Source organism: Brachycentrus maculatus, unplaced genomic scaffold (assembly GCF_059751285.1).
Source record: "Brachycentrus maculatus isolate JH-2025_06_01 unplaced genomic scaffold, ASM5975128v1 h1tg000244l, whole genome shotgun sequence".
Classification (NCBI taxonomy): domain Eukaryota; kingdom Metazoa; phylum Arthropoda; class Insecta; order Trichoptera; family Brachycentridae; genus Brachycentrus; species Brachycentrus maculatus.
Window position 1 is genome coordinate 1,927,859 of NW_028280995.1, and position 17,219 is coordinate 1,945,077.

The following is a 17,219-nucleotide window of genomic DNA, read 5'->3' on the forward strand; positions in this document are numbered from 1 at the left end:
CAGGGGAACTTAATAGTAACCTTTAGGTTTACTTATTTATATATATCTCACTTATTTTAATTGCGCCAATAGTATTGAAATACATTAATACAGGGTTTCCCGATCTTTTTCAGCCCGCGACGCACTTACAAGCTTAGTATTTTGTCACGGCGCCCTACTTTAGTAAGCTTTTTGGAATAGATATAGTGACTATATATAGGGTCTTTCAATAAAGACTTTCAAACTTTTACAGTTAATAGCGACCATATTGTTGATGCTTTATCTCTGACGCACACTTTGTTTTATTAAAATTTAAACATAGAAAGCACTTAATAAAAGATCCTGTATATATATATTATTATTAATTATATTATCCTGTATATGTATATGTATATATAATATTATAGTCGAAAGAAATAGGTACCTACAACAATAGTAGTTGGGTAGATAATAAAAATAAATCCCTTACCGCGCCCCAATGGTGCATAGGGCACTGCTTCATATAAACGCAGTGTTATCTCGATCGTTTTACACATGAAGGAAAGGTGATCAGCCCTCCACTTCAGGTACCAGGCCAGGGTAATATTGAATAAATATTAGAGTTAAAAAATTACTTATATTTATTAAACCCCCCTGGGAATCGAACCCGGGACCTCCAGAACGGTAGCCGAGAATGCTGACCATTACACTACGGAGGCGGACAGTTGGGTAGATAGGCACAAAAATTAAAACATCGACAAAATGAAATTAAGTTTTATTATATTTATATTTATAAGTCCGCCTCCGTAGTGTAATGGTCAGCACGCTCGGCTACCGTTCTGGAGGTCCCGGGTTCGATTCCCGAGGGGGGTAAAATAAATATTAGTGATTTTTTAACTGTAATATTTATTCAATATTACCATGGACTGGTACCTGGAGCGGAGGGCTGATCACCTTTCCTTCATGTGTAAACGATCAAGATAACACTGCGTTGATATGACACAGTGCCCTATGCACCATTGGGTTGCGGATAAGGGTTTTATTATTATTATATTATATATTTATAAGAATTCAGAATTGAAACAGAACAACAAAAAAGAAAATATTTGTGGTTTCGGATAATAATAGAGGATCGACTCACGGCGCCCCTCTTTACTTTCTACGGCGCATCAATGCGCCGCGGCGCACACTTTGGAAACCCCTGCATTAATAGATAGATTTTTTCCATGTAACGCAGTGGATTGGCATTCCGTCACCTCTTTTCACGGATATATTTTTTCGTTTATTTTCAAAATCAATTAGATGAAACAATGTTTGCACTAACGTAATTACAATCTATATTTATATAATTCATCAAAATGATAGCTAAAGTTGCTTTAAATTTTATTGGAATGACATTTGAAAATAATTTGTTAATAAGTAAAAAGCTTGACATGAAGTGATTTCCGGACCTTTTATTGTTTAAAAAAAAGTCCTGCATTAGTACATAGTTTTTTTATCGACAAAAACTTTTAACCAAAATTAATTAAAACTAAACAAAAATTAAATCCAGAATAATTCATTTCTGTATTAGAGAGACATACAGATGCAGATCTGAAACACAAATGTTTAATAGCACACTATGCATCCTTCTATTATAAGGAGTTATGGTTTTTCCATCCATAAGCACAAATTTTGAATTGGATCTCCCTGCTATTAATAAATCTGGAAATTAGCTACACGTTTTCATCACTCACTCATTTCTTCTGATTTTGGTCTTGCACGTGAAGTATAAATTCATTATCTCTCAAAATAATAAATTTGTAAACCAGAGGTTCTAATTATTTTTTAATTTTTTATTCTCTACATGATTTGTTTTCCTTTTATATAAATTTGATTCAACCGATAATAATTATAGTTGACTAAATGCTAAGCTAAAGAAACCCTTGCCTGTATAATGATATTCGTCTTTTATGATTTTAGCAGAATAATGTATTTATCACCAGTTATTACACATATCCACATGTCCACACCACACAAAATTTCAACAAAAGGTAATGATAATAATTATAATTGCGAAAATTTGTGCCCATTTATTTGTAACCAAAAAAATGCATCATAATGCGTAAGTAATTCTACTAAAATGTCATTAAAAACCGCACATGAAATTATCATCCTGGCTTGTGGTTTGTCGTCATTAGTCATTGCTAATCAAATGCTGATATTGCCGACAGGCTGACAGGTCGATATTGTCAGTTTATAAAACATATTCAAAGTGACAATGTATTATCTTACCATGCTGATTTTAGTTTGAATAAAAACCAGAGAGAAAGAAGGGGTCTGATTCACCCCGCATGAAAGAATTTGTATTTCACAACATTTTTGGTGTGTCCAAATCCTTGTTCCAAATCTAGGTTTCTCCACTTTTTTTATTTTTACATTTTTCATTTAAGTTTTACTCGGTACATACCACTATTTTTTAAATTTACTGTGACACATGTTTCGATGCATCCCGCACCATTTTCAGACACCGTTCCGCATCATTTTCAAATACAGTGTTTGAAAATGATGAGGAATGCATTGAAACATGCGTCACAATACATTTAAAAAAATAGTGGTATATACTAAATGAAACTTTAATAAAAAAGGGATAGATCAATTAATGAAGTTATTTTTACATTTTGACATCTCAACATAGATGAAGAAGAATTAATAAAATCTAAAAGGTAAAACCTTTTTCAAACCAATCATAGATGATTCCAGTGAACTCGCACATAAAGCGTCATGAGATTTGTGGTATATGTAGGAGTTGTGTGGTTGTCAATCTGGGTAGAATGGTCAATGTTATACTTGTGTATAGTGATCACTTAACCAAGCTATGACAGATCATTTTTATTTTTATTAGGTTTAGTATAGAGGTCAAGGGATTTTGTATCCCTTATGTCACTGCGACCATATTAGGTCTATTGTGACCGTGACATCATACAGATCATATATCGCTCACTCCTTTCAAGAACTTCATAAATCAAAAATTGACAATTTTCAGCTGTGCATGTTTTCAGAGTGCCCAGAAAATGTACTATATCCCAGCAAAGGCGGCATATGTTTAACTTAATATTTACTCGCTACAGGGCAGAAAGTGTTGTTTTTGCATTTTGAAGAAAAGGTATTTTTTAAATATACTAAATCTTTTTCAAATGGAGAAATAACCTTCAGGTTTTACCTAAAAAGATCTGTTGCACAGTAAAAAGTTTAATAAGTGGCTTGATATTTATTTTTAATACATTGTATTATATTTTTAAACATTAAAAACGTTCTCCTGAAAAATCTAATTTTTTGATTTATGATGTTCTTGAAAGGAGTGAGCGATATGACAGATCTTCAAGCCCTGTATGATCTGTCATAGGTTCTATATTCTTCTTCATGCATGTTGAGATGTTGAGATGAAGTGTATTTACCCGAAGACACGGCTCCAACCGCCGCCTTCTCCGCATCGCTCTTGGTGGATGCGATGAGGTCTCCGGTCTTCTTGGCCTGGCCCTCTATGATGGAGGAGGCCTCCTGCACCTTCTGGGCCGCCAGGTCTCCCGCATCCTTCTTCTTGCGCTCGAACAGCGAGGCAGTCTTCTCGCCGAAACTTTTGAAAGCTCCTAAAGGAAAATAAATATTACATTGTTTAAATTCTCTTTTTTCAAATCCATAATCCCAGTTATTATTTTTTTATTGGAAAACCAACAGAATATTTAACAAAATAACAAAAATAACATAGTATAATAAAATTTTAAAAAATAACATTCCAATAAGAGGTTTTCACTTAAGTAATCTAAAAATAAAAATAAACTGTCATGTACATAAAAGTAAAACTATATAATAAACATACATTTTATCGTATGTCTTTAAATCCTTATCCGCACCTAATGGCACATAGGGCACTGCATCTAAGCGACGCATTGTTATCTTAATCGTTAATTGCATGAAGGCAAGGTGATCAGCCCTGTGCTTCTTCTAGGGTAGTATTAAACAAATATGAGAGTGAAAATCGCCCATATTTATTTATATGTCTAGCCAAATAAAATAAGATTCTAGTATGTTAAGTGTTGTATATTTAGACTCCAAAGTGCCAAGTAAAGGCATAATCTTTTTTACAAAAAATGTATATTTTGAGATTAAGAAAAATCTTTGAAAATAATCAATAGTTTCAAATGAACTGAAAATAAATTTATACAAAAAAAAATATGTACATATCGTACTTTAGTTTATCCTACTTTAATTAATATTCAAATAATGCTATATTAAACACACTGAAACAGCTAGCACTTTTGATATTTCAGACTAGAATTTGGAAATATTTTTTTAATAGTAAAAAAAATTATTACTGTTATGTGAATTAATGAGTTTTAACTGCATTCCTATTTTGGTTGCCCGATTTTTAAGTAGTCTTTTTAGTTGTATAAAGGTATTTTACTTTTATATTTTTTAAATGTCAAAAGTTAATTTTTTATTAAGGTAAAAAATATAACATGTTAATCTTAATCGTGTCTTATTTATTTATTTTTACATGTACTAGATCTTACATCGTTTTATTATTTATAATTTGAAAAAATAGTTTAAAAAATTTCCATTGCAATTTTTACATACATCTAGCTTTTATATTCTCGTGAATTTTTTTCATAGATAAGTGACTAAAAAGTTGTGAAGTTAGATAAAAAATCATTATAATATTAATCCTTATATGATATTCTACCTTTGGTATTAATTTAATTAATTAAGAAATAATTGTCTTTGTATACTGACCACACCTTGAAAATTTGTAGTTACTGGGTGTGTATTAGATTAAACAGGTGAAAATAATTACGTAGGGATAAACTAAATGATAAATTACCATATATCTGCTATCGCATCTGCATTTGAACAAAAAAAAATAATGTAACTATAAAACAAATGTCAAAGTTCTAAAAAATATTTAGTCAACCCTAAAATATTAAACTATCGTAAAAGTTACGACGGCAAAATGATGATTCCTGGAAAAAACAGTGTTCGCGTCATAATTGCGCCCCTTGCTTTATTACAGTGTCTTCCTGATGAATTTGTATTTATTTTTTCATGATTAAGTGATCTCTTGAATACAAATAATATTACTATTACTTCTAAAATAGTGAAAGTTTTTGATTATCATATTTATTCCCATTTTATTTATATGTCGTATTTTTTTTAAAATGTTTAGTAACAACATCACTCGTAGGTTAGTTTAGTAAATCTAGGGTGAAATGACGTAAACACTCGTGGTAAAAACTCTAAAAAGTATGTGGTAAGTCGCATGATTTGAAAAGTTTTGAAAAATCGCATTCTCCCGAGTCTCGCGACAAAATGAGTTTTGAGAACCAATGAACCGATAATAAACATTCCCCAGCAAATGACAGAGTAAATCTTTATCAGTAAGGACGGAATTCGTGGCTGGATTGTTGAGAACAAGAATGACACCCACGTTAGCATTCCATCTGTGGCCATTAAGGTGGCATATTTTCTCCACTTGCCCGTTCAATTAACCAACATTGTGTAAGCTAAACTCAAATTGCCGAGTGCTACAGATTGGACTTAAAATAAGCCGTCGTAAAATTATATCGTACGCTCCACTACGGAGGATTTTAATTAATTAATTGATATGGTCTTGAAGAAAGAAAAACAACCATAATTACGCAAAACTGAGTATTTTAATCCACCCATACAAAAAGAGGAATTGTGTCACTATCCCGCCAGTATTACAAAAGTTTCCCCATCGGAAACATACCACTTTTTTATGAAAAAAAAGCAGAAACAAGAAAAAAATGTTTTTCAGAACTGACAATATAATATAAATAAATTTATATTAATTTATACTTATACAATTTAATAATTTGATTCCACCTGCCCTTTTCAGATAAACCTAAAAAGTCGAAAAATTTTTAGAGAATTAAATTTTCTACTTTGATTGGTATCACTTTTAGTCTTAAGTTATTTTGTTTTAAATAAGAAATAAATATTTTTTAAATGTCTTTTCAAATACAAAACTTTCATAAAGGCAAATACGCTCAGCAGATGCAGTAAAGCTTAGATGTAGAATATAAAAGGCAATACAATAAACTTATATTCTTATTGTATTATGGTGAGAAACGATGACATTTATTTTCCTGAAAGCATAATAACTATTTATTTATTCATTCGTAGTAGAAAATCCTAAAACCACATTTCCGATATCGATCGATACGTAAATACACAGCTCTTCAGGGGTAGACCGCGAAAACTTGAAAGCATTATTACTCATCACATGTTTTTTTTTTAATTATCTTATATAAAAAAATATAAGGTAAGTGTCTATAATACTGACCTAGTTTTTGTCTTAAGCCGGTCCATATTTTTAAAATATTTATTTAATATTAAAACGGCTTGATAATTTTTTTAATTTATTTTTATTTTTTAATGTGATAGTTTTATCCTTACAAAGTTAAAAAAATAATAGTCAAAAGTCAAGTGCATATATTAAAATCCACGCAATAAACAGTTAAAGGCTTTGTATTCAATACTGACCTATTCGAAATGGATTATTTCATAATACTGACCGCTGTTGCCCCTATTACTGACTATGAGTGAAAAAGACAACTCAATTCATATTTTAATATATTTTACCATATGTAAACTGGAGTAAGATATAAGTATTTGTAATGGAAATAAATGTAAAAGTAATTACTTATGTGACAATTTATTATTTATTAAAAAAAAACATATTGGTCAAACAAAATGTATTGTTAATGTATTTTTTTAAGCTCACTATAAATAAGTAATTCTGGAATGGAATAATTTCCTCTAGCATTTAGTCACACCGGTTCTGGAATTGTTTTTATGATTCCTTCTGAAGTATACTATATAGTATCCTGTTTTTCTGGCACTTCCAGTTCAGGCATACCACGACCTTGATCAAAGCGGAACCATCCTTTTTGGGATTTATTACAATTCCTAAAAAATTCCCCTTCCTACTTTACAATACAGGACTCATTTTATTTTAGTTTTTACGAGGAAGATTTTTTGAAGACCCTTGGTGATTTTCAGTTTTTTTTTCTTCTTTTCTGCAACTTTATCTTCTGGCACACAGAGACTGCTTAACCTTTCCTGTCCAGAGTAAAAAAAAACAATCCGCGGGTTCCGAAGGGGGTACTGGCAATACCCCAAGTAAAATGCTAAAAATACAGGTTTTTCACAAATTCGACTTATGTCAAAATGTTTATCATGCTATTGTTATTCTATTTTTTCCATTTAAATTTGAATTTTCTGCAATAAACAATAATTTTCAAAAAAACATAGTTGTGAAAAAGTTCTCTGCGGAAATGACATTGAATTCCGCCCAATGTTTAAGCATCACTGGACACTAGGCGCTTCGGCCGGAAACGATGCAAGCGAGAGGGGGTGAGGAGAGAAAGAGAGAGAGAGAAGCATACTACTCGGTACATACTAGCGGGTTTCTAATTTGTCGTATATTATGGTGAAAAAAAAAACAAAGAATGGTAAAAAAATCAGATAGCGAGAAACAATACAAAAATGACATTACGTTGTATGAACAGTTTGGACTTGGGTTTGGGAATATCTGTCCATCTGTAGCCTGATTTGGAAGTGAACAAATTTTCTTCATTTCTACTGTTGTCTACCATATGTACGGGCTTGACGCTGTTAGAGTCAGATTCATCAAGTTCTTGGATTATATAGTTATCTGAGTCGGCGTCGGAAGCATAATCTTACCCTAAATGGAATTCATCATCACTTATATACATACATCAGTGTCCGTATAGCTCAGAAGTTGCTCAATCATATCATCTGTCAATTATTTTCCACTCATTGTTAGGGTAAAGTAAATATTAAAATTATGACAATTTAATTAGTGTAAAAAGGTAGATATTTATAAAATAAATATGAAAATGCAATTGCACCAAGAAATTTCAGTAGATAATTTAAATTAATAATAATTCTTATTAGAAACGAAAAAAAACACTCTGTATTTGCCAAATAACGCTCGCGTATCGAGAACACGATTCACACGCGTGCAAATTTGGGGATCTACCGCCGATGGTTAAACTGTGGAGATAGATACAGCGCTAGTAAAGAAATTGATATCCCCTTCGGAACGGGACAGTTAAACGCTGTTAGAACATTTAAGATCGTGGGATTTGGAGGTTTACAAGGAGTAACCTCATTTGGGTGTGCAACATTAGAGCATGATTGTAGTGTGCCTGATATGTATATACATATATATATATATATATATATATATATATATATATATATATATATATATATATATATATATATATATATATATATATATATATATATATATATATATATATATATATATATATATATATATATATATATATATATATATATATATATATATATATATATATATATATATATATATATATATATATATATATATATATATATATATATATATATATATATATATATTTATATTTATATTCTACTAACCCTTATCCGCACCCGATGGTGCACTGTATCTGCACTGATGTTGTATTGACGCAGTGTTATCTCGATAGTTACTTGCATGAAGGTAAGGTGATCACTCATGCGAGTATAGTGGAATCAGTTTATGTTTGATAATAAACAAAGTTTTTTTGTTGATATTATGTTAAAAAAGAAAAAATAAATTGTATTTTAACATAAGAAAAATCACAAAAAGATGGCTCAGAACGAAACTCCTTTTCTGAAATAGTATGTGTTTATAATACTGATCTAGATTCGTTTCTATTACTGACCGCTGAAACTATTTATTATAATTATAAAACCAAGCAAAAATATATAGGTCAGAATTAGGCCCCCATAATCCAAAAACTGTATGCTATCCAAAGCACGCAAGAAATTTACGTATTTAAGAATTTTCACAAATTTATGTAAACTTTAAAAATGCTCTCGTCTTACTCATTACTGACCTATAGGTCAGTAAAGGAAACTAATGAAATTTCGGGTGAATGTAATACTGACAACTTTTATTTTATAAATGTATTGTATTAATCATATGGTTATTTCACAAATACTTTGTTTTTTTGTAAATTCAATACACTAAACTAACTAACACATATAAAATATTAGTAAATATCAATCATATAAAAATAATACACCTTTAAAATAAAACTTGAAAGATTAGGCTTGTCTGTTAAGGATTTTCCGTGTGCGCGCGCTACTTGCCAGATGTCCAAACTATAACTGATATTTCAAATATGAAAAATCAAAATATTGACTGTAAAACATTGTCATCACATAACACAAGCATGGCTGCAGTGTTGGTAATATTAAAAATTAGTAATAATTGAACCAGTGTCTTATTATCTGTTGTTTCTTTGAAATAGGTCAGCAATAGGGGCTAGGTCAGTTTTATAGACACTTACCTTATGTATTTTTTAATAAAAATACGGTTCTCTCTGAAGAAGAGTATGGCGCGAATGGCGGGAGATGTTCTCTAGCGAGGCTAAGCCATCGAAGAAAGGTTTATGTCTATTTTTATTAAAAAACAAAAAAGATTTTCCAAAAACAATATCAGGATTTTTTTCTTACTTTGAATTTTCCTGGCGTCCCTCTGAAGCCCGTTATATAAAGAGTAGTCTTATTGAAGACAGTGTTGTTCGAACGTGACTAATATGAAAAATATTGATTACTGACGCGGGAAGGCGCCTCTAGAAATTACCCCACACGAAGAAAATAAATTTAGTGGCCATAAAATAATACGACGCGTGTGTGAAATACCACGATAGTTAGGCACTTGTATAGAAAGTTCAAAAAATAGTATTCTCATAGAAAAAATAAGTACGAAACGACTTTTAAAAAAGGAATGTGCGCCACATGTTCAAGACATCATAACCTCCTAGATAAGTAAGTACTTTATTCGCGCCAGAGAAATGTCAAACCGCTATTGTATTATTATTTGAATGAAAATGAAAATGAAAACGAAAATGATATTATAGATGTCTTAGAAAATATAAAGTTCAAAACCGTTTTTTTTTCAATAAATTTAAATATATTTATTTTTGCTATATCAAATAAATAATACTTCCCGAACATTTTCCACTTTCGAGTGAGACCAAATTCTTAAACCCAATCGAATAATAAAAAGAAAACGTATGAAAATAATTTATTACATTATATCTTAAAAATGTATATAAGTGGGATAATAAATAACTAAAAAAATTGCTAACCTTGAATAACAATACTATTTTTAGACTGTGCACTAATTTTGATATCGACCATTCTCGTTTTCATTCAAACTATGAAGTCTTAACATTTTTCTCGGCATGGCATCGAAAACATACGGAAGGTAAATACATACGGAAGGTAACATAAGGATACGTAGCGTAGATAACATTAACTTAACGTTTATTCGGTAAATAAACCCAGCAGAAGGAATTCCAGCTTTGGTTTACGAAAGTTAGCACGTTTACTACATAATTTATGTAGATAACTTTTACCTTACCTCTGGATTTTCATTTCTAACGACATCTATCAGTATTTTCAGGAATTTAATGATATCCAAAAGAAAATTAGTCAATAATTTGTTTTTTTTTTGTTTTGTTTACCGAATAGTTCCAATAATGTTAAAAAAATTAGATTTAATTTAAATTTTTTTCTAACATTGAAGCCATTAAACAAAATGACCAATATCCGCCGACTTTGGAATAACAGGTCGTGAATGCGCTTGAAAAAAAAACGTTACGTTAAAATCGGTCGTGAAGCCTACTAGAATGTAAAAATATTTTCATTTATTGATTCGGCAGTCACGTTGTGGTAAAATATATCCTTTTTTAATTTAAGCTTTACTTAGTAAATACCATTATATCTTAAAACCTATTATGACACGCATTCCGCATCATTTTTTAAACGGTGTTTAAAAACGATGCGTAATGCATAGAAAGATTTTAAGAAAGAGTGGTATTTACTATGTTAAACTTAAATTTAAAATGTAAAAATCTTGACTAAAATTATTGTAATCTTGCATCCAAATTGTATTTTTATTTTTTGATTTTTCTTATTTACAAATAAGATATAACAAGTTACAAAATCCTCAAATGGACAAAAACAGAATTCCCGCATTTATCTAAAATGGCGGGAAATAACTTTTTATGTTCTACGAACATTATATTATGACTAAATCTACGCTACTGGGCATCGCGTCGAGCGCCTGAATACCTAATTGAAAAATAATATGTATATCGATTCGAGCGTTAATCGTGTAACATTATTCGACTGTCAAAGTTCCCGGGTGTCCCGATCTCTACCGCTCTTCTCTTCACTCTTCACTCTTCCTCCTCACTCTTCGCTCTTCACGTGTATTCCGTATGTCGGAGCAGTGGAAATCGATTCCCGCCGCCCACGGCCGAGGAATGGAGGAATTACTGCTAACGGCCGAACATTCCGCCTCCACGCGGGTGCGCCTGTACCGGCCAAGGTCAAGTTTAGCCGACTGTCAACATAATACGTTACGAAGTATATTATACACGCGGCAGCGTGCTTCAAATGAAAAAAAGAGGCAAACATTTCGGGAGTGAAATGGAAAATCATTACTATATAAGTCAAGTTACAGGTGACTGACTGCAAGAATTTCATGAATAGGATCCACATTTTTTTTAAACAGAAATACTTGTTTTTATTATTCACAAAAATACTTAAATGTTATACTTTTTCTTTGAGCCTAAGCGGCTCATTATTAGAAACAGGTATCAAATTGCAGTAAATTAGGTTCGAACCGATAAAATCTGACTATAAGAGTCCCCGACACTAACCACGGGACCACAACCTGACACATTTCATTTCGAGTCATATATTATTTTACGTTACATATTTGTTAAAACTATTACATATTTGCAAAATTAATATTTTCATCATTAGAAGTGACCAGCCTTAGAAACAATATCCCTTAGCCATAAATGATTTCGATGACGTATATTTTCATTTGAAATCAAAATAAAAGTAACGAATGTATTAGAAAAAAATTTCATTCATTAAAAACGTCATTTAAAACGCAATATTTTGACCTTCAATTTTCCAGCAATCAATCCGGTATGAAAAATAATTTCGACGAATACTGAAAATATCTTGAAATTTTATCTGAAAGGATATTTTTTTCAAATTTGTATTTCAAATTCCGTCGTGTATGAAATTTTGAGTTATGAAATATGCAATACGTAAAAATTTATACAATTACATATAAATACATATAGTATCTTGATCACTGCAACACTGAAAAAATTAATATTGCAACTAACCAATCTTTGAGATCGAATATCTCAAACAACTTTTTTTGACTTAGTGCGTTCGTTCTGCTTGTATACTGACGGTATGTAAGTTTTTACTCGTTGATTTACGGTTAGGTAGGTACTTATTTTAAAATTGGAATAAATTAAAATTATTATTTTCTGTCAAAAAATTTTTTAAAGCGTTTTTTTTAAATAAAATAGATTTATTTTTACACCCGTTCGTATTCTTATTGATTTTATCGTAACATTATTGTTACCTCTCTATAATGGCGGCTGAAACGTCGGCAAATATGAGTTTTGACTAGGTGAAATAGATAGTGATTTTGCCAAATATTGGATTTCTCAAAATAGTTTTTCACATGAAAGACCTTGTCAACAAATATGCATTATGATCAATAGATCATAAAGTAATGCAATCATCGACCAAAATAAGCAGGTACCTAGTCAAGAATAATAAGCGCGTAAACCAAACCATAACTCTTGACTTTATTTGGGATAGGTACATTCATTTATTAAAAAACGCTCATTCTTTTCGGAATATGAAATCACTGCGATGACGTCAGATATTCAGATTGAACTACTGCAAGTTAGGTACTTGAAACTAAGCTGGTAGGTACCCGTAATAATTATGCCGGTAGGTACCTACGTACTTTGTTTATTTCCGTATATCAGCCCAAGGACTTCGTACTGCATACATTTTACCAACGTTTTTAAAAATAATTTTCTATAAAAAGACGTTTTACTACTGGATGCAAATTCCGAGTGTATTTGAATTATACCTATTTCAATATTTCCACGAGTTAACGTATTGATATTCCATTAGCGTTGGTAATACAGCAAGACCGGATGATGTTTCTTTTTAAAACGGAAATGGAGAATGAAGGAAGGACTAGAAGTTTTAAAATAACGGTACATTGGCATGAAGATCGATCACCAATATGAATCACGCAAGCCAATTTGTGTAAAATGTCTTTATATCCCGTTTTTTTTTAAATGGGAGCATTTTGTACTTTTCTCGCATGGATATATAAGAATATAGATTAAGACATTTTGCATTATTATTTTTTCATTTAAAATAAATAATAAATTAAGTTTTAAAAATTAATTAAATAATATACCTACCTGCGTAAAGGAATGTGAGGCTGAACTAGGGATAATTGAAAAGATTAAGAAGAGTTCTTGAAGGTGGCGTGGATATGTGGAGCGAATGGATAACAAGAGAATGACTAAGAAAATAAATGTGGCGAATGTGAAAGGGAGAACAGAACGAGGACGGCCGAAAAACTTGGCACGATCAGATCAATCAGAACCCAAAATCTGGCGGTGTCAAAATTATGCGTAATCGGAGGGAATGTATATCTAGATGTTTAGATGTGAAGGAAGCGAGGAGTGTAAGTCAGGATAGAAAAGTATGGCGTTCCATCCTCTCTGCCTACCCCTGCGGGGAAACGGCTTGATGGTAGTAGTAGTAGTATGTACCTGCCTACTCGATTTTTATTATTGTTTGTATTCCACATAGCAAAAAGGATTAAAAAAAAAAAAAAAAATATATATATATATATATATATATATATATATATATATATATATATATATATATATATATATATATATATATATATATATATATATATATATATATATATATATATATATATATATATATATATATATATATATATATATATATATATATATATATATATATATATATATATATATATATATATATATATATATATATATATATATATATATATACAAATAGTTGTTTTTATTATTTACACAAATATTTCAATTTCATACTATATCTGTGAGCCTAGGCGGCTCATTATTAGAAATAGGTATCAAATTGTGGTAGAGTGGGTTCGAACCGAGAAACTTTAGAGTCCGCGACACCAACCACGGGACCACAACCCGACACTTCAGTTATGACATTGAAGCTCGTCAGACGAGTGGGTATCAAGATGTTTGATATATCTATAAATAAGCTCTTATAAATCGAGAGGTTCTGTTAAGCTGTAAAATAATAATAATGTATTTAAATAAATATTTTCACTTTGTGAAAGCTTATTTCAAGTTTAATAGCCAATGCTAGGTTCTCAGGTGAGTCACAAGTGAAAGTGCGTTACAAATGTGGAAGATAATTCATTATTATCAATCACATACATGTATATTGGGTGTGTAAAATTAGAATATAATTGGCAACAAAATACTCAAAAATCTTCAAAGAAACATACATAGGTACCTAAAAAGATATCGCTCACTCCTTTCAAGAACGTCATAAATCAAAAATCGTCAATTTTCAGTTGTGCATGTTTTCGGAATGCCCAGAAAATGTACTATATCCCAGAAAAAGAGGCATATTTTTAACTTAATATTTACCCGCTACAGAGCTGAAAGTGTAGTTTTTGCATTTCGAAGAAAAGGTATTGTTTCATTATTTTTTAAATAAACTTAATATTTTTCAAATGGAGAAAAAACCTTCAGGTTTTACCTAAAAAGATCTGTTGTACAGTAAAAAGTTCAAGAGGTGGCTTAGTATTTATTTTTAATACATTGTGTTAAATTTTTAAACTTTAAAAACGTTCTCCTGAAAAATCAAGTTTTTTTTATTTATGACGTTCTTGAAAGGAGTGAGCGAAATGTGGTAGATAATTCATTATTATCAATCACATATTTCGGGTGTGTAAAATTAGAATATAATTGGCAACAAAATACTCAAAAAAATCTTCAAAGGAACATACATAGGTACCTACTTAAAAAAGATATGTGACTAATAATTTACTATTACTTTTTTGCTTACCCGATAGGGATGGCATTCGATACTTTGTGTTAGTTTATATTTGTATTCAGCATATGTTTTTGATCTCAAATTGTGTGAAATATATTAAGAACTTAAGTACGCAATACGCAAATACATTTTGGCACTGATTGGCTTGGCTAGTTTTTATTTTAATTTATTTATTTATTTTTTATTATTTTTATTTTGTATGGGGTCGTGGTCCCGTGGACTCTTGAGTCAGAGTTTCTGATTTCGAATCCACTCTACTACAATTTGGTACCTATTTTTAATAATGAGCCGCTTAGGTTTACAAAAATAGTATGAAATTGAAGTATTTTTATAAACAATAAAAACACAAATATTTCTCTTTAACAAAAATAATGAAAATCATCGAATCCTAAAACTGAATTCAGTTAAGACTTATTTTAAAGAAGAGGTTATTTAATTTAATCGCTTAATATCTAGCTTAAAATGTTCGTACTTCATAAAATTACCGTCATAAAACGAAACAATAACGATATGTAAAAATTATACATATCTTAATTCTCTTCTAAAAAGCGTTCACATTATAATATAATATAAAATTAATACATACCTTTTAACTAAAAATATTTCTAGTTTTAAAAATATCATCTTCCAATCTACGTAGGTAAAAAATTAAAAAAATATTGTATTGTATCAAAAAAAATCTGACGAATTTATGTACTAATGAAAGAATTATGAATTATTTTACATTCAATATAGATACATACGTGAAAAAATGAAAGTACACAACCCAGTACATATTTATACAGAAGAGTATGTATAACATATAAAATGTAATAATATATATCAGGTAAAATGAAAGCAAAATAAATCGCACCACTTCCGAAACACATTCCTGACGTGAAATTGGTTTAAACATAGTTTTCTCTATAATATACGACTACATTATCATTAAAAATTGATTAACTCATTAGCGAAACATTAGATACATATTATTATTATTATTATACATAACATAATAAAAGTATGCGTTGCTTACTCCTATTTGTGGGTCACACAGTTCAACAACCGCTAGTCAGCAGAGATGACTGGCTATATGACGCCAAACCAGTCGAAATAAAACTATAATGTCTAACTCTTAACATAGTATAATATTGCATTAAATATTTAAACCGTTGACTTTGTGGTCAGACATTTCTTAAATTTCAGTTGCGTCAGTATAAAACCACTAGTACACAATAGTGCTATGGTAGTGGTGTTGTAGCGATTTTCCTGACGAAGAGAATGCAAAATCGCGGGAAATAAAATTATCATAATATCGTTTTACACCTATATTTTCGTTAAGATTATGGTGTATTAAAACATGAAACACATAATTTGTTTTAAATAGAATGGATCATTGTCAGACGTGAGGATTATTTCATTTAACATACTCAACCTATAAAGGATTGTATTAGACTGGTTTTGTGTTTATAACAGCCGATATAATCAATATTTTCATTCATCATTTTCATTTGAAAAATTCGCCTTCGTAAATACGTTATTTTCGTAAGTTGGTAATGAATAACGTCACAGAAACGATGGACTTAATTTAATATTGGTAACATTGTTAAATTATTGGCGGATCTATTTGTTGATGTCTATGCTATACCCTGTAATAATATGTATAAATATGAATATAAAACTATCATTTGACATATAACAGTTAAGTCCTTCACCAAGCAATAAGAACTGGTCTCTTTTTTAGAGAGATACAGCGTTAAAATATGTATATTAGTCGATTGTATTAGACCCAATATACTATGTATAATGAATGTAAAATAAATAATAAAAAATAAAACTGTATTGGAATGCCGCTGAGGTGCCTTATTTGGGCAGAAGTCTAACGGAAAAATAATAATAAACTGTTTTTATTTTGTAATTCAATAAACTGTAGTCGAGAAAAATGTATTTGAAGATTAGCATAATTATCAAAGAAAAAGATCTTTATATGACTAAACATAAAAGCTTGAGGCCTTAATTGGGGGTTTAAACATAAAAGATTGAAGTCATTTTAATCTTCAGAGCTTATTTTAATACTTTTCCCTAAACATTCGTATCTGGTCAGAATTTTGACAAAAGATTCGGAAGCTCTTGTTTAGATATCACTAAATTATAAAATAATAGCAAGTTTTTTTTATTGTTCCGTTGGACACCTGCCCAAATGAGGCATCTCAGCG

The 17,219-nt window shown here is 30.3% G+C and overlaps 1 protein-coding gene across 1 annotated transcript in view; it reads right to left on the reverse strand.

Annotated features, from left to right (window-relative positions):
* LOC148306308 (uncharacterized) overlaps positions 1–17,219 on the reverse strand; it is a 34,710-nt gene that overhangs the window by 5,501 nt on the left and 11,990 nt on the right. The window contains exon 2 of the mRNA XM_088265353.1: positions 3,396–3,587. Coding sequence (XP_088121479.1) covers positions 3,396–3,587 — 192 coding nt within the window. The remainder of the gene's footprint in view (positions 1–3,395; positions 3,588–17,219) is intronic.